This window comes from Colius striatus, chromosome 16, assembly GCF_028858725.1.
Source record: "Colius striatus isolate bColStr4 chromosome 16, bColStr4.1.hap1, whole genome shotgun sequence".
NCBI classification, from domain to species: domain Eukaryota; kingdom Metazoa; phylum Chordata; class Aves; order Coliiformes; family Coliidae; genus Colius; species Colius striatus.
Genome location: NC_084774.1, coordinates 2,294,985 through 2,318,984, shown reverse-complemented (window position 1 = coordinate 2,318,984; position 24,000 = coordinate 2,294,985). Strand labels below are relative to the sequence as shown.

At 56.2% G+C, this 24,000-nt stretch overlaps 2 protein-coding genes across 2 annotated transcripts in view; one reads left to right on the top strand and one right to left on the bottom strand.

Moving 5' to 3' along the window:
* The window catches only part of CEP250 (centrosomal protein 250), a 36,060-nt gene extending 20,991 nt beyond the window's left edge, over window positions 1–15,069 (bottom strand). The window contains exons 1-17 of the mRNA XM_062009422.1: window positions 15,062–15,069; window positions 14,357–14,572; window positions 13,965–14,232; window positions 12,275–12,331; window positions 11,525–11,607; window positions 10,828–10,993; window positions 9,840–9,946; window positions 8,369–8,596; window positions 7,681–7,777; window positions 7,124–7,222; window positions 6,013–6,171; window positions 5,529–5,707; window positions 4,884–5,108; window positions 3,585–3,729; window positions 3,182–3,328; window positions 2,767–2,997; window positions 382–575 (exon numbers count right to left, since the gene is read on the bottom strand). Of these exons, the coding sequence (XP_061865406.1) occupies window positions 382–575; window positions 2,767–2,997; window positions 3,182–3,328; window positions 3,585–3,729; window positions 4,884–5,108; window positions 5,529–5,707; window positions 6,013–6,171; window positions 7,124–7,222; window positions 7,681–7,777; window positions 8,369–8,596; window positions 9,840–9,946; window positions 10,828–10,993; window positions 11,525–11,607; window positions 12,275–12,331; window positions 13,965–14,232; window positions 14,357–14,572; window positions 15,062–15,069 (2,609 nt within the window). The remainder of the gene's footprint in view (window positions 1–381; window positions 576–2,766; window positions 2,998–3,181; window positions 3,329–3,584; window positions 3,730–4,883; window positions 5,109–5,528; window positions 5,708–6,012; window positions 6,172–7,123; window positions 7,223–7,680; window positions 7,778–8,368; window positions 8,597–9,839; window positions 9,947–10,827; window positions 10,994–11,524; window positions 11,608–12,274; window positions 12,332–13,964; window positions 14,233–14,356; window positions 14,573–15,061) is intronic.
* Window positions 15,070–19,701: 4,632 nt separating this feature from the next.
* Window positions 19,702–22,149, top strand: LOC104549265 (immunoglobulin superfamily member 1). The gene is made up of 5 exons (XM_062009146.1): window positions 19,702–19,967; window positions 20,047–20,082; window positions 20,699–20,968; window positions 21,174–21,455; window positions 22,002–22,149. The coding sequence occupies exons 1-5, from the start codon at window positions 19,946–19,948 to the stop codon at window positions 22,106–22,108; spliced, it is 717 nt and encodes a 238-aa protein (XP_061865130.1). The 5' UTR covers window positions 19,702–19,945; the 3' UTR covers window positions 22,109–22,149.
* The last annotated feature ends 1,851 nt before the right edge of the window (window positions 22,150–24,000 follow it).

Below are 24,000 nucleotides of genomic sequence, written 5' to 3'. Positions count from 1 at the left end.
TCAGTGAGGGAGCCCTGGCCCAGGCTGCCCAGGGAGGGTGTGGAGGCTCCTTCCTTGGAGGGCTTCAAGAGCCACCTGGACACGTTCCTGTGTGACCTGATCTAGGTGGGAGCTGCTTCTGCAGGGGGTTGGGCTGGATGAGCTCTACAGGTGCCTCCCAACCCCATCATGCTGTGATTCTATGACACTGAATGCAGAGCCAAGCTGGCTTGCTTTGGACTTCACACAGGGAGGAGACATTGCTCAGGAGAGCTTTGCAAGCTTCAGCTGCCACCAGAATCACACGCCAGGTGGAAACACCTGCAAAGAGCACAGGCTGCACAGAGCCTCAGGAAGGACCTGCAAGCCCAGGCATGAAACCAGAGCCTGCCCCTGCCTTACCTGGCGTGTGCCAGCTGCTGTGCCAGGCCCGTCCTGTCCCGCTGCGTGGCCGCCAGCCGCACCTCCAGCGCCGCCTTGTCCCGCACCAGCAGCTCCCGCTCCTGGGCTGCCCTGGCCAGCGCCTGCCCCTGGCTCCACGCCTCCAGGCGCAGCTGCTGCAGCTCGCTGCTGCCGGCCTCACGCTGCCTACACACCTGCAACACAGCCCAGTCAGAGGCAGGCAGAGAGAGGAGCAGCTCCTGGGCCTGGGGTGAAGGTTTCGGAGCATCTGCTGCACAGGCACTGAGAGCCTGGGCTGCTGAAACACACTGGCACTGCTCCCTTGGGAGTGATGGATAGAATCAGAGTCACAGCATAGTGGGGTTGGGAGGGACCTGTAGAGCTCATCCAGCCCAACCCCCTGCAGCAGCAGCTCCCACCTACATCAGGTCACACAGGAACGTGTCCAGGTGGGTCTTGAAGCCCTCCAAGGAAGGAGCCTCCACACCCTCCCTGGGCAGCCTGGGCCAGGGCTCCCTCACCCCAACACTGAAACAGCTTTTCCTTATGTTTAACTGGAACTGTTTGTGTTCCAGCTTCAGCCCATCACCCCTTGTTCTGCCACTACCACAGGGGGGTGCCAGGGACCTGACCTGGCTGCCAGGGACCAGACAGCTCCTTCATGGCAAACATAAATACACCAGGCAATGTGTTTTCAAGCAAAAATGTTGCATCTTCCAAGAACTGACACCTGCAAACTAAAACTCTGTCAGAATGTGATCAATTGTTAATTTATCAAACTGGAAGCCTATCTGAGCCTATTCCTGGGCTGGAAATCTTCTGGAAAGCTTGAGCAAAGCCAACTTTGCTTGCTGAAGGCAGTGAACATGCACATGGTTTCTCCTTCTCAGAAGAGAAAGAGCAAAGTGTCAGTTGCTTCAGTGTGTGAAGCAGCTGCATGCCACAAGGTGCTGCCTGGCAGGGAAACAGCCCTCATGCTGAGCAGGGCCATTCAGGGGTTTAGGAAAGTCTGGCTTTTCTCCCCAAGTTACCTCTCAGCATTATCCCATACTACCCAAGATTGTTCAGTATGAAAGTGGCACTTAGGCCATGACAAACCCCCCAGACTCTTGCAGTGATGTGATTCTCCCAAGCTCTTTTTAGTCCAGAGTGAAGTCTTGTGTGATCATCTATTTCTCATCTTCTTCCTCAAAGCCTACAGAGGCTCCATGAAATCACAGAATGATTTAGGTTGGAAAAGATCTTTAGGACCATCCAACCATTACCTCAGCAGTGCCAAGCCCAGCACTGAATCACGTGCCTCAGAATGTCCCTCAGCCCTTCCAAATATCCCCAGGGCTGGGCACTCCCCCAGCTCCCTGGGCAGCCTGGCACAGGGCTGGACAATCCTTAAGAATATCCAACCTAAACCTCCCCTGGTGCAAACTGTGACTATTTCTCCTTGTCCTGTCACTGTCACTGGGGAGCAGAGCCTGACCCCCAGCTCCCTGCAGCCTCCTGTCAGGGAGTGTCAGAGAGGGCTCCTGTCTCCCCTCAGCCTCCTCTTCTCCAGGCTCAACACCCCCATTCCCTCAGCCCCTGCCCAGCCCCTTGTGCTCCAGCCCCTTCCCCAGCTCAGTGCCCGGCTCTGGCCACGCTGCAGCCCCTCAGTGTCCCTGTGGCAGTGAGTGAGGGGCCCAGCACTGACACAGCCCTGGAGCTGCAGCCTGCCCAGGGCCCAGCACAGGGGACAATCCCTGCCCTGCTCCTGCTGCCACCCCACTGCTGATCCCAGCCAGGATGCCCTTGGCCTTCTTGACCCCTGGGCACACTGCCAGCTCACACTCAGCTGACTGTCAACCAGGTCAGTTCCTGCCAGGCAGCTTTACAGGCACAAAGTTGTGTGTATGTCTTAAAACACAATTTAAGTCATTTCAAGATGTACTGCTAAGAATGGGAATGACAAGAGAGCAGACATTGACCTGCAGCTTTATCCTGCTCCCTACACTCAAACAGAGTTTTAAAGTTGTAGACCCCACCACAAAAAGCATAAAGAGAAACATGCAGCCCTGGTTTTTGCCTCAGAAAAAGAATTCAGAGCAACACATGGGAATAGCAGAGCCACTGAGATTCATGGACAACACAATCATCTCTTTGCAGCTCATCAAAAGCCAAAAGAGGCCAACACTGACACATGCATTAAAAGAATCTGTAGAAGCAGAGGACACATGCACAGGATCTCTGCAAAGCATCAGTGTGTTTCCAAAAGGCAGCAAAAAAGCTTTCTGACCTCCAGCACTACCCAAGCACCTCCTTGAGGAAATCACTGTGAATTCCAACAGACACAGACTCCCTGAGCCAAGCAGCCAAATGCCCAACTCTGAAGCACCAGGTTTCTGGTCTCACCTGATTGAGTTTGTCTTGGGTTTCCTCCTTTTCCTTTCCCAGCATGGTCAGCTCTGCTTGTAGCCCCTCTTGTTGCTCCTCTGCTTTCTTCAGCAGCTGCTCCAGGTGAGCTTTCTCTGCACGAAGCTCTTCAGTTGTTCTTTCACATAAGTTCAGCTTCTCCTGGTCACAGATCTTTGCTCTCTCCATCTCATTCACTTTACCTGACAGAACTTCATTCTCCTGCTCTAGCTACAAGCACAAAGGAAAGAAAATACAGTAAGATTTACTTTGTAGGAGGTTTGGCTTGGACAGAAAAGGGATCATTTCTTATATCACCATATTAAAGCAGCCATACTGTCTGAAGGCAGGAAGCCTGAGCAGAAGCAGCAGCTGGGTACAGACCCCTGGCAGGATCTCTGGCAGCTCTGCTCACCTGCAGCACAAGTTTGTTCAGTTGTGCTTTATCCCCTGCAAGAGCTTCATTAATGCTGCTCATCTTCGCTGCTGCAAGACGCAGATCAGCTATTTCAGCAGCCAGCTTATTCTGAGCCCCTGTCAGCTCTGCTACAGACTGCTCTGCCTGAAAAGACAAACACACAACATGACAACAAAGGCAGGAGAATCCCTGACTTCAAGCAGCCACTCCACATCCCCTGTGTGCCACCAACACCCCCAGCTCAGTGTTCCCAATAGCACGTGGGGAGTGACCACTCCAAAGAGACTGAGCACCACTTACCAAGGACACCTCCACTGCCTTCTGCTGCCACAAACAGCATCTGTCCTGCTATCATAACTCCCTCTCAGACAAGTGCTGCCCAGGAAGAAGGTGACTGTACCTTTTCCAGCCCCACTGTAAGCTCCTGTTTCTCTTGCCTCAGCAGGTCCCTCTCAAGGCACGATGCCTCCAGCGTCTCTCTCACCACTACCCACTCACTCTGTAACAAGGAGTGCTTTCCTTCAAGTGCAGCCAAGTCCTTCAGTCTATGGGAAGGGCAAAGACAAGCTTTTAAGTAAAAATATTCTCATTTCCAAAGCCAAAAGCACATACTATGTCCCTGACATGGCAGTTTGAATGATTTCCAACAGCCTTCTATTTACACCTAAATATAAGAATATATTGGCCAAGGCAATGGCAGCCTGGGGGCAGCAAGAGAGTGTGGGCAGCAGGGCAAGGGAGTTTCTGCTCCCCCTCTGCTCTGCCCTGCTGAGGCCTCATCTGGAGTCCTGTGTCCAGTTCTGGGCTCCCCAGCTGCAGAGGGACAGGGAACTGCTGGAGAGAGGCCAGTGCAGGGACACCAAGATGATCATACAAGGAAAGGCTGCAGGACCTGGGGCTGTTCAGTCTGGAGAAGAGGAGACTGAGGGGGGATCTTACTAACATTTATAAATATCTCACTGGTGGGTGTCAGGAGGTTGGGACATCCCTCTTTTCTATAGTAGCTAGCAACAGGACAAGGGGTGATGGGATGAAGCTGGAACACAGAAAGTTCCACACAGAGTACTTCCAAAACGTTCAGGCCCCCTCACAGCTCCCTGCCCATCAGTCCTCTCCTCTGCATCCATTGGATACTCAAATGAGAACTTGGAACAGCTTGTAAGACAGACTTTTTAAGTCCAGATTAATATTCCCACAATTATTCTTGCCTTCAGCAGTGAAACAATGAGAAAGACTCCAATCTGTTTGAGGAGATGTGCATCAATTCCCAATCCAACAATCAAAGGATGATTCAGGCTGGCAGGGACCCCAGGAGGCCTCAGAGCAGCTGGGCTCAGTTATGAGATCAGTCTCACTTGCTCAAGGCTGTATCCAGTTGGGTCTTTCAAATGTCCAGGGACAGAATCTGCACAGCCTGTCTGAGCAACCTGTTTTGCTCCACCATTGCCTTCACAGTTCAATTGTTTCTCCTCCTTAAACACAGCCTGTCATCAACTACTCTGGTCAGGTTTGGAATCACTCTTGCAAAGGGCTGCAATGGAAGCACAAGGAGGCAGCTCTGCTGTGCATCAGCAGCAGCCAGACCTGACCACCTGACCCTTCAGTACTCCCTGCCACCCATAATGAGTGTACAACATTCATTCTTTCATGGTGAGCCTCCTCCAGCCCATCAATGCCCAGAGGAAGCTTCGACACTCACAGGAGTTCCCGGTCACGACTTGCTCTCTCCATCCTTTCCTGCTGCTCCACCTTCTCCCCCTGGGCTGACTCCTCCTTCAGCTGCAGCTCCATGTTCCTGTGCTGCAGCTCCATGTTCCTGTGCTGCAGCTCCACGTTCCTGTGCCGCAGACGAGAGGCCTCTTGCTCCGTTACTTCAAGCTGCTGCTTCAGCTCTTCCCTGGTTTCCTCGAGGGTTGCACAGTCACTGCAGAGACAGGGCTCAGTTGGAAGAATGAAGGGGCCTGAAGAGTCACAGGTCCCATTTTCATCACTCCAGGTGGTGTCACTGGGAGCGTGGGGAGGCAGAACTTGCTCTTCCCCACACAAGGAAACTGAAGAGAGTAAGAGGAAGGCAGGCAGGCTTTTGCCCTCCTTCAGTGAGTAGCAGTGGTTAGTGTCATGGTTTAAACCCAGCCAATCATCACCAAACCACACAGCCACTCACCTCTCCTGCCTTGGCAGGATGGGGAGGAGAATCAGGAGGAAAAGGACAATTTAACAGAACACCACAAGAAGAGAACAAAGCCATAATGACCACAAAGGTGAGTTTTCTGCCCATGACACCTCTGAACACCCAGACCTGGGAGCAGATGGCCACTAGAACACAAAAGGAGGAGACACTCACCTCTTGAGTGTCTCTACCAGAGACTGGAGGTGCTGACAGTGGTTGCTGGACATTTTGCATTCCTCCTCCAGTTGCTCAAGCTTTTGCTGCAGCTTCCTGCTCTTCTCTTCCTGCTGTCTGTGCTGCTGCAGCAGGCCATTGATAGAGCCCTGCTGGGCAGAAAGCTCTTCTTTTAGGGCCTGCAAGGAATGGGCAGAGAAAGAGCACAAACAAGCAATAAGGAGCAGGGAATATGGAGCCAGATAGCTGGGAGAAGAAGCAAGCAGAGAGACAGCTCACCTGAAGACAAAAGCTGTGATGAGTGGGTGGAGATCAAGGAGAGAAAAGCAGCAGAAAAGAGAGTTGGTGAGACTGGCAAGGCAATACAGCACCAAGAGTGGGATGGCTAGAAACTGGCCAAGTAAATGGAAAGGCTTCAAGCTAAGTGAGGCATTGGCAGCTGAGCCTGTGGCCAGCAATGAAGGTGACAAGCAGAAGTTCTCACCTGTGTTGCCCCTCGCCTCCTTGCCACTGCTTCCTGAACCCAGACAAAGGCTTGTTCTGCAGCCAAGGAGCTCAGAGAGAAGATGTTGCCAGATTCTGCACACTGGGAAGGGTCAGTGCAGAGAATGCTGACTGCATTCTCACTGTCATCTAGCACCACCTGAAAGCCACATCAAGCTGTTACTCTTTGACCATTCTACTTGGTTTTATCTACTTCTCCTTTTTTTCCCCACTTCAGCCCAGAGTCATTAAAAACTCCACTCTCTCATTTCTTCAGTCAGCCAAGTACTGTGGCCACAAGTACTCCAGGGATTTCTGAATACAACTAGTAGAAACAGGCACAAACAAGTGTGAAGCAGCTGGAGGCTGTTTGCTGAAGCTCTCAGGAAAGATTTTGGTCTCCTTCAGCTTCTCAGAGCCACGTACACAAGCACCAGAGCGACACCAGAAACAGCAGTGAAAGGAAACATTTGATGCTGCTCATGGAAGAAGGAGGCTGATGAATGCTGGAAACAGCAAAGTGAAAGCTAATGGTTACAATTATTAGCACAAGAAGATAGAAATGACATGAGGGGAAAGAACTGACTTTGTGATAGGCTGTGTTAAAAATCTGATGATTAAACCCCCTTCCACAGAGTGAAGTTTAGGACTAAGTTAAGTTTCCCCTAAACAGGCCAATTCTGATTCTGGGGAGACAACAACCAGGGAATATAAAGTGAAGGAGCAGAGTTGGCAAGTGTGTTGATTGAGTCAGTGACCTTTTAAAAAATCTGAATACCAACTGAATTGTTGCTCAGGGAGGGTGGGGGAAGCCTCCAAGCAACAGGGGACAGTCAAGCAGCCAACTCAGAAAGCACAGTCCAAGACAGATCTTAGCAGGATGGTGAAGGCACTTCTAGCAACTCAGATGAAGTCTCACAGGACAGTCAGCTCAGAAGTTACTTTGTGTCAGGAGAGTAGCATAAAAAATAAACAGCCAGCAGCAGTTAACACAGAGAGTATGTAACACACACATCTGTAACACACACATCTACCCCCTGGCCTCGTCTGTTGCTTTGCTAGAGTATTTCTAAGTGAAATCTGCAGGAGTGTGGTCCCAACTCTGCACTTACCTCAGTTATATCTTTTATCAGCTTTTGGAGGAAAAGATTCTCTTCCTTGGCACTTTTAGTCAATGAAGCTTCATGCTCTTTCTCTAAGCAACTTGCTTCCTGAAAACAGAACAAGGGTGGGGCGAGGAAGAGCTGCTCCCCTCCTCCGTTCCCATCCTCAGTGCCATGGTCACACTGCTAAGTCTCAGCTCCAGTGATTCCAGGGTAACCCTTCCCACATCTATTCAGTTTCCTCTTTCCCCAAACTAAGATGGCCAACAGCTAGTTTGTACAGCTTGCTATGAAGCTGCCAATCCCAAGGAGCTTTGATCCTTTGAGTCTTAAAGTCCCAGGCAATCTCCCTGAGCAGGACATCTGAATTGTCTGCAGCTGCCCTGCCACTGCCTGCACCTGGACTGATCCCACACGTGCTAAGCACACAAGGAACATTTTGACAATGTGCCTGATGTTCCCATAAGGTTTGCATCTCTACCACTCCTGGTGAGGAAGCCACACCTCTCTGTGCTAAGGCTAAAGAGCAAACACTGGGCAATCTCCCAGATAAAGGTAAGACATACTAGAATCTCCACAGTGTCATTAAGTGTTTTCATGGTCTTCTCCTTCTCCTCATTCTGCTTCTGAGACTGTACCAGCAAGGCAGAGAGCTCCATCACCCTGGGAAGAGAAGGCCCACGTGCCATTCCAGAAGCACAGCACACCATCAGCTGTTAGAGCCACGCAGCTCCCAGAAGCACAGCAGAAAAAGTTCAACCCAGACCATGCAGCAAAGGCAGCATTCATCTCTACAGGTTAATATGCCTGGGCTACAAAATGGCACTTCTTGCCCCAAAGGCCTTCTGCACTCAGTCTTGCAAGGAACTGTCAGTACCACAATGGCCCTGGGCAAATTTCTCCCAGCTCCTTTAGCACAGCCCTGGGTTGCAAAAGGGCTGTAAAAGAGCCAGAACTCTCTTATAGTCTCAATTTCTCACCAACAATCCATTAACAGCAAAACCATCTGTCTAATCTTGTCTTACTCAGGAGAGCTCCTGTCAGCCAGATGGGTTTTTCTATCCATTATGTGGAAGGCAACCTTCAACTAGGGGCAGAAACAAGGCTGTGCAGGATGGGTGCATTCTAAACTAGGGGCAGAAGCAAGGCTGTGCAGGATGGGTGCATTCTAAACGTGAACACAGCGCATCTACAGACCCCAGAAGCTGCCACAAAAGAAAACATTTGTCACAGCAAAGTTTGAAACACATTTACCTGTCCTGAAGCTCCTTCTTCTCCAGGTCCTCCTCCACTTGGGAGTGTTTCCCCTCCCAAGGTTTCTGGCTCTCCTCCTGCTGTGCTTCCTGCCGGGCTCCATCCCTCAGGGCAGCACTTCCCAGAGCCACACACTCCCAGAGCTGCACCCCAGAGCTCAGGCTGGAGCAGCTCACCAGGATCGACCCAGAGAGCCTCATCTGCTCTGCCTTCAGCTCTGCCAAATCTCTGAAGAAGAGTAAAGGCAGACATAATGCTCACACCACCACCTTTGTCAGCTGACTCCCTTCTGAAGCATATAACTGTGCAAGAGGAGAAGCTGGCAGGAAAGGTGACATCTTCCTTGACATTCATCTGACACTCTGGGATCAGGACACACCTCGACAGCTGAGCACTGACCCTGCTGGACAGTTGAGGAAGAAGTCTGTTTTCTCCACAGACAGAAGAAAGAAATGTAAGGGCAGCCAGAAGCTTTCCAGGACCTCTGATTACTCTCAGAAATTGCTGCTCCTGTTCTGTCTTAACTGACATGTCCTAATTCCCATCAATAGGTGTAAGGAATTACAGCAAGGTCCCCAGCTTCTGTACCTAGGGGATCAGCCTTAAGCCACCTATCAGCATGTGGGCTGCTATGAGACTTGTGACAACATCTTCACCAGCAACAAGAAAAGCACAAACACCACAAGACAGAAGTAGTATGTCATGCAGGCTCTACACATCAAGGAAAGCCTACAATGAAATCAGGCTGACAGTAACCCAGCTCCAGTGGCTACACTGTTTGTGTTTGTGTAGCATGCAACTGTGGGAAAGGAACCTCAGAGAGTCCAAGAACACCACAACAAGAAAAAGAGGCATGAAACTCAGGAAAATAAGCTGGCTAAATGCAGGAACAGGGCACAGGAGCTGTTTGTTCTCTCCACAGCACTGGTGCAGGAAGAAGAGGGTATAAGCTGATCTGAACAAATGCAAGATGAAAATGAGAAGGAAAAAGAACAGTATGTTCATGAATGATCTCAACATCAGGAGAACAGGGGAAAGAGGAAAAGAAACTCGGTGAGATTTAAGGCAGATTTCCTTCATTCTGTTACAGGGACTGCTCTACATGCTGCATGCACAGCGTTGGTGAGCCTCTTCCACCGTGCCCACGTGTGCCTGTGTCTGTGCTACTCTGCCCAAACATCCCCCTGGGCGAGTGCAAGGCCTCTGCTTAGGCCTCTGCAGTGCCCATAGCCCCAGCCCCTCAGTTTTCTCCAAACTCCAGCATCAAACAAAAGGATCCCCAAAACAGCCTAAAGCCTGCTGAGTGGCACTGCTGCAGACTGCCCAAGGAGAGATCACAGCCCTAGGCACACGGAGGGCACCGTGCAGGCTGCAGTGCAGCGGCCAAGGGAGGCTGTGTGTGTCTGTGTGTGTGTCTGTGTGTGTCTGTGTGTCTCTGTGTGTGTGTCTGTGTGTGTGGGAAGGGCCTCACCGCTCAGTGGCACTCCTCAGCTCCAGGAAGCGGCAGCGCAAGGCGAGCACCTGCCGCCACAGGCCCAGCAGCCGGTTCCCTTCAGCCCTCAGGTGGCTGTCGTAAAGCTGGAGGTGCAAAGACAGAAAGGAAACACCAACTCAGCCTTTGCTGTCACTGTACAAGTCTTCCAGACAGGAGAGAGCACAGCCACCGTCAGCAGGGCTCTCTAATAACAATCCCAACAGGGGCACCGATGGCTCAAGAGGCACCACAGATGCCTCAGGACACCCAGCAGCTGAGTTCTGAGAAGGGAACACTCCTTCCCTGCTGAGCTGAGGGAGCCCTGGCAGGGGCTGCCCAGATGGGCTGTGGAGGCTCCTTCTCTGGAGACATTCCAACCCAGCTGGATGAGTTCCTGTGTGCCCTGCTCTAGGTGGTGCTGCTCTGGCAGGGGGGTTGCACTGGATGAGCTTTCCAGGTCCCTTCCAGCCCTTAAGATTCTAAGATTCACTCTTCTCCTGCAGAAGGGGCTGTCAGCAAAGCAAACTGATCCAGGTTCATCACCTGGCCTTGCAGAGGTGGCTGGCAGTCTTGGTGGAGGAAGACAAAAACAAGCCCCTCCAAGACCAGTGTCAGATTTGCTTACAACAGGCTACTAGGAAAGGAGGCTCTTCTGCTCTTGGCTGCTCTGAATCTGCAAACACACAGACCTCTACTGCTGTAAACAGAGATTTGGGAACTACTGGACAGATGAGCCTTCCTGTGTGACTGCCCTGAAGGGGCAACAGCATTTGCTTTTAAGACCAAGCAGTATGGTCACAGCAGGTGACATCTCCCATCAATCACAACCTGCTAACACTCCTCTAGCTCACAGCCCTGCTTTCTGCTCATCAACACTGAGACACCTTCAACACAGACACGACCTTCACAGCGCAGGTCTACGCCAGAAGCACCACACAGTGCCTGCCCTGGCAGCAGCTCTGCCCTGCCCGTGGCCTGGCCTCACCTCACGCTCGCTGTGCCACTCGCTCTCCTTCAAGTCCAGCTCCTCCCGGGCCCTCATCCAATCTGCTGTCAGCTTTCCCACGTCTTCTCTGAGCGCTGAGTTCACCTCCTTTGCCTCATCGAGGTGCTCCCGCAGCAGAGTGTTCACTTCTGCCAGGTTCTCACACCTTGGAAAGGGAGAAACAGCAACGAGGTCACTGAGTGACCGATGGCCACAAGCAGCGTGCCCAGGATTTCCCAGCTCCCTCAGCACTGACTTTGTTGGGAAACTGAAGAGGCAGTGAACATGCTTTTCAGGATTAACTAAGACCTCTCAGCGATGGCATCTGCTTCTCCTTGCTTTAAGCCTTCAATTTCCACCTACAGCTTTGGTTTCCCCTTGCTCTTGAACTTTGGTGATGCTCACAGTTAATGTCTCGCTTCCCCTTGGTGCTGCCTGACCACGATGCATCACTTTTGTCCAGCACTGACTTAAGTCTCTCACCTATTGAACCACAGAATAATTCAGGCTGAAAAGGGACCTGTGGAATCACCTCCCTCAAAAGCAGAGCCACTGAGCACACAACACTCACAGCACCACAGAGCAGACAGGCCTTCCCTCTTTCAAAGCAGCATGCCCAGGGGCAGAGCAGGTAGCACCCACAGGCTCTGCCTGCCTTCCACAATACCAAGAATGAGGGAATGCTTCTCCCTTGTACCTTTGCTGCTCCTCTTCCAACTGAAGCAGTGCTTTCTCCAGGCTGTGGTCTTCTGTGGCTTCCCACCTGCTCGCAAGAGATCCCTTAAGAAGAAACAAGACATTTAGTCCATTTCTTGTGTTCTGTTGGCATCCATTGCTTTCACTTCCCCGTGCTGGGTATCTCAGCAGCTTGTGCCTTCTTCCAGGCCTAACAATGCCCAGAGGAAGGGAGGAGGAAGGGTGTTACTCCAGGTGAGCAACTTCACTCAATCAGCCAGTGCTGCAGTCCCACAGCTACTTAACCTCAGGCCATGACTGCAAGTGCTCACTTTGACTCAAGGCCCGTGAACGCTCTCCTAACCTTCCTCTCTGGTTTGCCTTAACCACGAAGCAGAAAGAAAAGCACAGAGCCAGCTCTGTCCATTGAACACCACTGTTCTTGCCTTCCCAAATGCTGTGCTTTGACTGATTCTTTTTCAGAGACAGCCATAAAATCTAACAGGCAGTACAGCCCTCTCCTGAGACCTTGGACAAATGTTCCCCCAGCAATAAAACTGAAACCCTTCTCGGTGGGGTTTTCTGGCCTGGCATTTCTGGGATTGCTGGCTGCTCTAAGGGTGGCAACTGGACAAAACACAGACCAGAAAACAGTGCTTCTTTAAACCTCAGGCAGCAAACTCTTGGTTTGCTCCATCACTGCTTTTGGGAACTTTTGTCTCTGTTAACAAATGCTATGTGCACCTCTTTAGTGAGCCCCCTGCACACTCACCCCTCCTGCCTCCAGCTGCTGCTCCAGCTCTTGACAGCGTGCCCGGTACTGCAGAACCTGGATGGATGCAGAGAAGGAAGATGAGCAAATGCCACCTGTAACAGACTCAGCTCCTCCTGTCCTCCATCAGCTACCCTCCAAGTCTTTACTGCCCAAGGACAGCACATTTCACAGCTCTGCTGTCAACAAGAAGTTGCTCTGACATAGGGCAGCCTCAGTTTATCTAACATGAAACAAATTGAGACAGGGTTTCCTTCACGTGCACTGCAGCCTGCTCATCCTAAGGCAGCGGTGGCAGGCAGAATGCTGAGCCACAGGCAGCTGTGCCTGGCCTGCAGCCACCACGTACCCAGGTGGCTATTCCCAATGGGCTGAAAGTCCAGTGGTTCCTGCAGCTGACAACTCTTCAGATTTGCTTTTTGTCATTCAGCAAGCCCAACGAGTTCCTAGCGCAGCCCTGCTCAGCCCCTGCAGCCCTGCTCAGCCCCTGCAGCCCTGCACAGTCCCTCCAGCCCTGCTCTGCCCCTGCAGCCCTGCTCTGCCCCTGCAGCCCTGCTCTGCCCCTGCAGCCCTGCTCGGCCCCTGCAGCCCTGCTCTGCCCCTGCAGCCCTGCACAGTCCCTCCAGCCCTGCTCTGCCCCTGCAGCCCTGCTCGGCCCCTGCAGCCCTGCTCTGCCCCTGCAGCCCTGCTCTGCCCCTGCAGCCCTGCTCTGCCCCTGCAGCCCTGCTCGGCCCCTGCAGCCCTGCTCGGCCCCTGCAGCCCTGCACAGCCCCTGCAGCCCTGCACAGCCCCTGCAGCCCTGCTCTGCCCCTGCAGCCCTGCTCTGCCCCTGCAGCCCTGCACAGTCCCTCCAGCCCTGCTCAGCCCCTGCAGCCCTGCTCTGCCCCTGCAGCCCTGCTCAGCCCCTGCAGCCCTGCTCTGCCCCTGCAGCCCTGCTCAGCCCCTGCAGCCCTGCACAGTCCCTCCAGCCCTGCTCAGCCCCTGCAGCCCTGCTCAGCCCCTGCAGCCCTGCTCTGCCCCTGCAGCCCTGCACAGCCCCTGCAGCCCTGCTCTGCCCCTGCAGCCCTGCTCTGCCCCTGCAGCCCTGCACAGTCCCTCCAGCTCTGCTCGGCCCCTCCAGCCCTGCTCGGCCCCTGCAGCCCTGCACAGCCCCTGCAGCCCTGCTCGGCCCCTCCAGCCCTGCACAGCCCCTGCAGAGCTCGGCTTCCAGCTCGCGGGCCAGGGACACGGTTCCATGGGCGCCGGGAGCCCTGCTGGGACCACCGCTGGGCCAGGCCAAGCACGGGCTGCCCCGACCCTCCGCCCGCTCTGGCCCCCTCCCGCGCCCGGGCGAACCAGGCGCCGGCTGCCGCGTGTGCCCGGAGACCCCGCTCCGGGACAGCCCCATGTGCGCGGCCTGGCGCGGGAGCCTGCGAGCCGGGCCCCTGCGAGCCGGGCGCCTGCGAGCCGGGCCCCTGCGAGCCGGGCGCCTGCGAGCCGGGCCCCTGCGAGCCGGGCCCCTGCGCCGCACACGGCAGAGCCCTCCGAGGGGCGGCCGGAGGCGGCAGCGCCGGGGCCAAGCACCCGCCGGGCCGGGCCGCTCCCGGCGCCTCCCCCGCGCTCCGGGCCGGGCGCCGTCCCGCCCGCGGCATTGCCGGCGAAGGCCCCGCGCGTTTCCCGCCGCGATGGCGGCTCCGGGGCCCGGCCTCACCTTCGCCTGCGGCCCCCGCAGCGGCAGCGCCTCCCGCGAGCCCGGGCTCCGCGCCGCCATGGCCCCGCGCCTCAGCGCCTGCTCCCGCCGGCCGCGGGCCGGGCCGTGCCGGGCTCCCGGGGGGCTGCGGGCGGCCCCCGCCGAAGCCGCTCCCGGGGAGGCGGGAGGGGAGCGCGGCAAGGCCGGGCCCGCCGCGGCGGCAGCGCCCGGGGAGGCGCCGATGGCGGCTGCGGCTGCCGAGGCGGGCGCCGTGTGTTTGAGCGCGACGCTGCCGGCAGCTCAGCACAGAGCGCTATGGGACGGAAGGCAGCGCTCTTCTCTTAGAGGCGCTGTTACTATTCGTTCCACCGTTGCCTTATTAAACTGTCGTTGTCTAACACACGAGGCTTTACCTTTTCCCTCCGCTGCTCCTCGCCGCCCCTCGCGGGGGCAGCTGCCCGTGGTTCAGCAGCCACAGCAGCCCTTTTTGGGCCCAGATGTTGAGGTCTGTGCAGATGTGCCCTGAGCATGTTAAAGCACGTTCATTGTCCGGGTCACTCACGTTGGTTATGCAGATGTTGGTCACCACGCCAGCTTGTTTCCTGCTCTGAGGTGGTGTGTTGTGATCCCTGCAGTGATGCTCAAGGGATCCACACTAGCATTTCACAGTGCTGGGCGACGTTGAGTTATGGTCACATCACTGGCCATGAGGTTACACTGGTATTTGTATGCAGCATTGTCATGCCTGCACCTTTGAGAGCCTTCTCTCAGAATTTACTAGCAATGATACTACTTTCTCCTGCTCCTTCACCATCCCTTTCTCCTTCAGGCTCGTTACAACATCTTTGAGAAATCTGAATGTCCTTGGGATGCTCGAGCCCGTGTGCTCGTGTTGCTCTTCGGGTGCTGAGCTTTAACCCCAGGCAGCAGCTGAGCACCCTGCAACCACCGGCTCAGCCAGCACAGTGAGATGGAGAGGACAAAAGCAAGTCAAGTAAAACTCATGGGCTGAGATAACAACAGTTTAATAACAGCAATGAAAGTGTTGTTAATGATGTAATAACAAAAATAAACTACAGCTAATGGAGTGTGATAATGATGATGGGATTGTAACCTACCCTGACATCACCAGGGCTTTGGACACTGTCTCCCACAACATCCTCCTCAGAAAGCTCAGGCAGTGTGGCTGGATGAGTGTAGGGGAGGTGGATGGAGACAGAGGCTGAATGACAGAGCCCAGAGGGGGGTGATCAGTGGCACAGACTGGAGCTGGAGGCCTGTGGCCAGTGGAGTTCCACAGGGATGGGTTCTGGGGCCAGTCTGGTTCAACATCTTCATCAGCCACCTGGGTGAGGGCACAGAGGGACCCTCAGCAAGTTCCCTGATGGCACCAAACTGGGAGCACTGGCTGATTCCCCAGGGGCTGTGCTGCCAGTCAGTGACATCAGGACAGGCTGAGAGTTGGGCAGAGAGAAACCTCACGAGGTTCAACAAGGACAAGGGCAGAGTCCTGCAGCTGGGAAGGAACAACCCCCTGCACCAGGACAGGCTGGGGGTGACCTGCTGGAGAGCAGCTCTGCAGACACAGACCTGGCAGTGCTGGGTGATAAGAACCTGCCCATGAGCAGCAACGTGCCCTCGTGGGCAAGAAGCCAATGGCAGCCTGGGGGCAGCAAGAAGAGTGTGGGCAGCAGGGCAAGGGAGGTTCTGCTCCCCCTCTGCTCTGCCCTGCTGAGGCCTCATCTGGAGTCCTGTGTCCAGTTCTGGGCTCCCCAGCTGCAGAGGGACAGGGAACTGCTGCAGAGAGGCCAGTGCAGGGACACCAAGATGATCAGGGGACTGGAGCATCTTCCTTGTGAGGAAAGGCTGCGGGACCTGGGGCTGTTCAGCCTGGAGAAGAGGAGACTGAGGGGGGAGCTCATTAATAGTCACAAATATCTCACTGGTGGGTGTCAGGAGGTTGGGGCAGCACTGTTTTTCTGTTGTATCCAGCAACAGGACAAGGGCTGATGGGATGAAGCTGGAACACAAACAGTTCCAGTTAAACATAAGGAAAGGCTGTTTCAGTGTTTGAGTGAGGGAGCCCTGGCCCAGGCTGCCCAGGGAGGGGGTGGAGGCTCCTTCCTTGGAGGGCTTCAAGACCCACCTGGACACGTTCCTGTGTGACCTGATGTAGGTGGGAGCTGCTTCTGCAGGGGTTGGACTGGATGATCTCTACAGGTCCCTTCCAACCCCCCCCATGCTGTGACTCTGTGGTTCTAGGAAAAGGAATGTCATGAAAAAGAGAAACAAATACCCAAGGCAAGGCGAGTGATGCACGATGCAGTTGCTCAGCACACACTGACTGGGTGCTCTTTACACCCTTTTTCCTGGCACTGCTCCTCCTGCTTGCTCAGCAGACTGCTTTCTGCTGTTATGTTTAGTAACAGAAGCAGTCTCTAACTCTTGTTTCCAGAGTGGATGTGAATGTACAACCACCCATGAAAAGGACAATCAATTAAAAGACTGACCCAGAAGACATCCTTGGCAAAACCTCACCAGAGGGCCCCTTCCCACTTGCAGGGAAGACCCAGGGTCCTTTCCATTAGCCATCAGGGCTGCTCCCATCCAGCGACTCAGTGTACATCTGCTTCACACATTAAAGTTTAAAAACCTCTTGAGAAACCACAAGAATAGTTGAGACAGGTCACACTATGTCAAGTACAGCTGCTTCCTCTTTGGTTGTTCATGGGTTTGAACAAACCATCATTTCAGGGGAGAATCAGCAGTTTCAGCTCCTGGTAACAAGATATTTTCATAGAATCACAGAGTCACAGCATGGGGGGGTTGGAAGGGACCTGTAGAGCTCATCCAGCCCAACCCCCTGCAGAAGCAGCTCCCACCTAGATCAGGTCACACAGGGATGTGTCCAGGTTGTAACTGGATGTTGCTGGATACAACAGAAAAAAAGTGCTGCCCCAACCTCCTGACACCCACCAGTGAGATATTTGTCACTATTGATGAGCTCCTCCTCAGTCTCCTCTTCTCCAGGCTGAACAGCCCCAGGTCCTGCAGCCTTTCCTCACAAGTCCCAGTCCCCTGGTCATCTTGGTGTCCCTGCACTGGCCTCTCTCCAGCAGTTCCCTGTCCCTCTGGAGCTGAGGAGCCCAGAACTGGACACAGGACTCCAGATGAGGCCTCAGCAGGGCAGAGCAGAGGGGGAGCAGAACCTCCCTTGCCTTGCTGCCCACACTCTTCTTACTGCCCCCAGGTTGCCATTGGCTTCTTGCCCACGAGGCCACGTTGCTGCTCATGGTCAGTTTATTCTCACCCAGCACTGCCAGGTCTGTGTCTGCAGAGATGCTCTCCAGCAGGTCACCCCCAGCCTGTCCTGGTGCAGGGGGTTGTTCCTCCCCAGCTGCAGGACTCTGCACTGTCCCTGTTGAACCTCATGAGGTTTCTCTCTGCCCAGCTCTCTCTTTCTGTCTGGTTAAACATTTCAACTCCACAATCTCCACAGAATAAATTCAGCAAAGAAGAAAAGGGAGAGCAGAAGGAATTTTATTCATTGCAAGCAAACCCTAAGCCTACAGTTTGCAACTGCTAAAAGCAATGGTGAAAAGAGATGCTGAGAAATGAGTTTTAAAGACAGAAGTGTGGTGGAGAACCTTGGGGTGGTTTTCTTATCAGGAGTTGATTTCAAAATCACTTTAACAGTGTCTTACAGCTGACATCTACAGCTGATGTCAGACATTGAGTGTAAATTCAGGCAACAGTGAGGGGTGGGGAAGCAGAAGGAGAGAAGGAGGTAAGGGAAAGGGAATGGGAATGAGAATGCTGCCTCCAGAGCACAGCCAAGAGGAGCAGTAACTGGATTTTCAGATGTGCTGTCTCACAGGCATCCTTTCTGCAGTGGCAGGGGATTCCCAGCACTTGTCCTGTGTAACAACGGCATCCTTCTCCTCAGGATCTTCCCAAATGCCCAATTAGCCACCACTCTTAGGATGCTAATCAGAGTGAGCCTTTCCCAGAGGGAGGTGCAGGAAGAGGTCCTGGATATCCAGAACCCTGGGGAGAACACGGGTGACCAGGGCGTTAGGACACGCTCCCTGCCTTAACTCCCGGACTTCACTTCCACAAATGACTGACAAACACTCGTGGCCAGGTTTGCAGGCACCTTGCTCTTCCCACTGGACACTTCATCTGCAAACTGCAAAAGCTGCCAAACATCCAGAACATAAGGAACCTCCTCCCTGCAAGTTAGAGGACTCAGGTGTTTAGGACTGCTCCAGCCCCTTTCTGCTAACACAGAGGAGGACAAAGGCATGCAGGGTCAAAGCACCCTCCTCCTGCCCTAACCTCAAAGTTCCCTCGCAGCTGGCAAGAGAACCCAGAGCCCTGGACATGGGCAGCCACAGCAGCCTCTGTGGGAACCCACACACAGCCTGTCCTGGTTCACAGAGCTGGGACAGCACCAGGGTCATGGAGAGCTGCTGGTCATCTGTGAAACCCCTACTGCAAATCCTTGGCCAGCTGCTGGTGGATCTTGTCTGCTGTGAGAAGCAACGTGCTCTTCTCCAGGCTGCACAGGGCTTGGGCACCTGGGGGCAGCTCTGGGAACCGGCTTCTGAACAGCAGCACCTTGCAGTAGGGTGCCACAGGTACATAGCCTGTACCACACCTCTGGAAGAGAGGTAGGAGCTGGAGCTGATCCAGTGCCACTGGATCCAGTTTTCCCTGCATAAAGTGCAGCAGGACAGTCACATCCCACTCATTGAAGTCCCTCCAGCAGAGCTCAGCTCCGCTCAGACAGCTGGGCCAGCACAGCCTGGGGCTCTGGGGCCTGCAGTGCCCTTGTTTCCAGGCAGTGGTAGGCAAAGGTAAAGGCAGCAGGGACTGCTGAAGCACAGGCACCCAATTTGTGCAGCACTTTGACCACATCCGAGCCACAACCAAGAACACTGGGGAGGGAGGACAGTGGCAGTAGGTGCTTTGAACAGGCAGCACCACCACACCTTGAAGCAAATCCAGGAACGACTTTGTGTCTGCGTGCAACTTCTTTTTGCCCTCTGTGGCTGGGCAGACTTTAGTGCTGAAGAACTGAACCCAGCTGCGTGAGCCACTCCTTCCCCTCTGCAGTGGTGTCCAGCAGACCCAGTGCCTCCTGGGTGAGTGGGGTGGCTTCCAGCAGAAAAGCTCCTTCTCAAGGCCAGTGTCGTGGTTTGGCCCAGCCAGCCCAGCAGCACCACGGCAGCCTCTCGCTCGGTGCCCCCTTCACCCCCAGCCTCGTTAGGATGGCAGAGGCCTCAGCCAAGGTTGTTGTGGATGGAGACAAGGGCAGGGAGGGCTCACTGCCAATTATGGTTCTGGGCAAAACAGCCTCCAGTACTTGACTCTGGAGGGATAGTGTGTGATGCACTGAACAGGAGCTCCAGGAGGGGATTTGTGCCGCAGTGCCATGGGAAAAATCTCTCTGGGGTCCGTCAATGCCTCAGGAAAGTGGGGAGCCCTGCCTTGAAAGGATTGTAAGGGTTACTTGCTACCTGTAGTCCCCTTTTTGTCCTTTCATACTAAACCAGGTATTTTATGGCACAACTTCTCGTTGGAGCTTTGTCACTGCATTTTCCTGAGAAGGTCCCTGTGCTATCTCTTTTCCCCGCCCCTGTTGCAAAACATCACCCTGTTTCACAAGGGCTGGGAGGAAGATATTTCATCAAGTGACCAGAGAAAAGAAAGAGAAGCGAAACACCCCCTTAAATAATCTCTTAAGGTCTGCAGGATCCCAAGACTGGGTTGTCACAAGTGCCCAGCCCTGGGCAGGCGACTGGGACATCCCGGTTCCAGTTCAGCCGCCCCAGCTCTGCAACTGTGCCTGTAGAAACCCGAGCTGCGGGACAGAAAGTGGCTTGTGCCAACGAGGGTATATCAGGACCCACCAGAAGCCACACAGCTGCTCAGTGCCTCTCTGGCCAGAGCCTTCCCCTGAAGAAGCCCTTCCTGAGCCGAGCTGGGAGTGGAGGGACATGCTGCTGCTGGTGACCTTCGGTGAGTGCCGGCGGCTGCGAGGGTGACACGAGGCATCCGGAGGCTCCGCAGAGATGTTGCACAGCTGTTTCTCTTGCAGGTGCTTGGCTGGTGGCACAGAGCAAGGCTGCACCAAGTGAGTATCATGAGGAGGCAGTCGGGGAGTTTGGATGCATCTCTGGTCCCCCACCTGCCTCCCAGGGCTCTTCCCCATCCCCACAGAAAATACATATCATTCTATATATATAGCATATCATTCTATATATATAGCATCTGAGGAAAGGCTGCAGGGACTGGGCTGTTCAGCCTGGAGAAGAGGAGACTGAGGGGGGAGCTCATTGATAGTTACAGATATCTCACTGGTGGGTGTCAGGAGGTTGGGGCAGCACTTTCTTTCTGTTGTATCCAGCACCAGGACAAGGGCTGATGGGATGAAGCTGGAACACAAACAGTTCCAGTTAAACATACGGGAAAGCTGTTTCCCTGTGAGATGAGGGAGCCCTGGCTCAGGCTGCCCAGGGAGGTGTGGAGGCTCCTTCCTTGGAGGGCTTCAAGACTCACCTGGACACGTTCCTGTGTGACCTGATCTAGGTGGGAGCTGCTTCTGCAGGGGGTTGGGCTGGATGAGCTCTACAGGTCCCTTCCAAACCCCACCATTCCAGGAACTAAACTCACCCTGGTGTGGAAGGGGGACTGGAGGCAGCTCCGGGTGCCCTGCTGGGGACTTCCAGGGCGTCTCTCTCCCTGTGCAGGTGCTCCCACCATCTCCATCTTCCTGGTGCCCCCGGGGGTGATGTCCCCGGGAGGCTCCGCCAGCATCTGCTGCAGTTGCCGGTGTGACAGCAGGAACTTCGTGCTGTACAAGAATGGCCGTCAGCTTGGCTCGCTGCGGCCGCGCGGCGGCAGGGCCGAGTTCGCCGTCTCTAACGCCACCCGAGGGGATGCCGGAGCCTACAGCTGCCATTACGTGGTCGAAGGCGCGGTGGTGGCTCGCAGCGAAACCCTGGAGCTCATGGTGCAAGGTGAGAGTGGCCGGGCCACATGTAGCCACTCGGCGTCCTTGGCCACACCAAGGCAGGGCATTTTTTGCCCTCTTCCCTGGCTTGGAGCGGTGGGGAATCGCCTTCACCTCCACCTGAGCCGTGGTGGCATCACGGAGATCCCTGTGGCTCCCAGCACCGTGTCAGAGCCCTGCACACCTCTCCATAGCCTCTCCTCTCCCCACAGAGTTCCGTCTGCCCACGCCTGTGCTCTCTGTGCTGCCTGGCCAGGACGTGCATGGAGGTGCTCACGTGAGTTTTCGCTGCACCATCGCACACCCCAGTGCTGGCTGTTTCCTGTACCTCGAGGGCCAGCTCACAGCCGAATTAATCTCAACGGGGCAAGATGGTTACAACCTCTCCCATGTGTATAAGGGCCATGAGGGCCGCTACAGCTGCCAGTGTTTCACCAGGAGTGTTCTGATGGAATGGTCTGCAGTCAGCCAGACCCTGGATTTGGTAGTGAGAGGTGAGATATCCCCCACCCCCCGCCACATCCTACTCTTCCTCCCCAGCATCTACCACATCCCTGAGGAACTAGGAAAGAGGATGTAGAGGAAGAAAGCAGCTGTAATAGGGGTCCAAGCAGAGGATTACAGCATCCTTCAGATGTGTTAGAGCCTTGGAGACCTTGCTGATGACCTATAGACACAGGTCTGCTTGGTTACCAACTGGGGAGACAAGGGTCAGGGGACACCGGCCCCAGGGGCAGTCACAGGTCTGGTTGCAGCCCAGTGGCACTGTCAGGCTGGCAGTGGCCGATGAGAGCCAGCTCCCAGCTCCCACCTTCCTCCCACTTTGGTGGCCCTGGGCAGGGTGATGGGCCAGAGACTGTCAGAGCCTACAGGAGCCCTCTGCTCCCTGCACACCTCTCTTCCTCTGGAGCTCAGGAGCTCCCCAGCGTGTCCACATGTCCACATGTCTGCCCCAGGAGTCCCAACGCTTCCCCCTGCCCAGGAGCAACTGGCAGCTCCTCCCAGGGCCCCCCATGACTGTCCCTTCCTATCCCCCACAGATTACACCTGGAGCAACGTGCTGCGCCTGTCGCTGGGCGCCGGCGTCCTGGCCCTGCTGGGGCTGATCGTGGCTGAGGCCCTGTGCTGCGGGCCAGGGCTGCGCTAGGCCGGGAACGGCCGGGGCTGGGGGCTGCTGCGGGGCCTGATGGCTGCTGTGGGGCTGGGGGCTGCTGCGGGGCCTGATGGCTGCTGTGGGGCTGGGGAGATGCTGCGGGGCCTGGCGGCTGCTGTGGGGCTGGGGAGATGCTGTGGGGCCCGGCGGCTGCTGTGAGGCCTGATGGCTGCTGTGGGGCTGGGGAGATGCTGTGGGGCCCGATGGCTGCTGTGGGGCCTGATGGCTGCTGTGGGGCCTGGCGGCTGCTGTGGGGCTGGGGAGATGCTGTGGGGCCCAGCTGCTGCTGTGGGGCCCAGCGTCTGCTGTGGGGCTGGGGAGCTGCTGTGGGGCTGGGGAGACGCTGTGGGGCCCAGCGCCTGCTGTGGGGCCCGGTGGCTGCTGTGGGGCCTGATGGCTGCTGTGGGGCCCAGCGTCTGCTGTGGGGCTGGGGAGCTGCTGTGGGGCCGGGGAGATGCTGTGGGGCCCAGCGCCTGCTGTGGGGCCCGGTGGCTGCTGTGGGGCTGGGGAGACGCTGTGGGGCCCAGCGGCTGCTGCGGGCCTGATGGCTGCTGTGAGGATGGGGAGATGCTGTGGGGCCTGGCGGCTGCTGTGGGGCTGGGGAGATGCTGTGGGGCCTGGCAGCTGCTGCGGGGCCTGATGGCTGCTGTGGGGCTGGGGAGATGCTGTGGGGCCTGATGGCTGCTGTGGGGCTGGGGAGCTGCTGTGGGGCTGGGGAGATGCTGTGGGGCCTGATGGCTGCTGTGGGGCTGGGGAGATGCTGTGGGGCTGGGGAGATACTGTGGGGCCCGGCGGCTGCTGTGGGGCCTGATGGCTGCTGTGGGGCTGGGGAGATGCTGTGGGGCTGGGGAGATGCTGTGAGGCCCGGCGGCTGCTGTGGGGCCTGATGGCTGCTGTGGAGCTGGGGAGATGCTGTGGGGCCTGATGGCTGCTGTGGGGCTGGGGAGATGCTGTGGGGCCCAGCTGCTGCTGTGGGGCTGGGGAGATGCTGTGGGGCCTGATGGCTGCTGTGGGGGCTGGGGAGATGCTGTGGGGCCCAGTGGCTGCTGTGGGGCCTGATGGCTGCTGTGGGGCCCAGCTGCTGCTGTGGGGCCTGATGGCTGCTGTGAGGCTGGGGAGATGCTGTGGGGCCTGGCAGCTGCTGCGGGGCCTGATGGCTGCTGTGGGGCTGGGGAGATGCTGTGGGGCCTGATGGCTGCTGTGGGGCTGGGGAGATGCTGTGGGTCTGGGGAGATACTGTGGGGCCCGGCGGCTGCTGTGGGGCCTGATGGCTGCTGTGGGGCTGGGGAGATGCTGTGGGGCCCAGCTGCTGCTGTGGGGCCTGATGGCTGCTGTGGGGCTGGGGAGATGCTGTGGGGCCCGGTGGCTGCTGTGGGGCCTGATGGCTGCTGTGGGGCTGGGGAGATGCTGTGGGGCCCAGCTGCTGCTGTGGGGCCTGATGGCTGCTGTGGGGCTGGGGAGATGCTGTGGGGCCCGGTGGCTGCTGTGGGGCCTGATGGCTGCTGTGGGGCTGGGGAGATGCTGTGGGGCCCAGCGCCTGCTGTGGGGCCCGGTGGCTGCTGTGGGGCTGGGGAGATGCTGTGGGGCCTGATGGCTGCTGTGGGGCTGGGGAGATGCTGTGGGGCCGGGGAGATGCTGTGGGGCCTGATGGCTGCTGTGGGGCCTGGCGGCTGCTGTGGGGCTGGGAAGATGCTGTGGGGCTGGGGAGATACTGTGGGGCTGGGAAGATGCTGTGGGGCCCAGCGGCTGCTGTGGGGCCTGATGGCTGCTGTGGGGATGGGGAGATGCTGTGGGGCTGGGGAGATGCTGTGGGGCCCAGTGGCTGCTGTGGGGCCTGATGGCTGCTGTGGGGCTGGGGAGATGCTGCGGGGCCCAGCTGCTGCTGT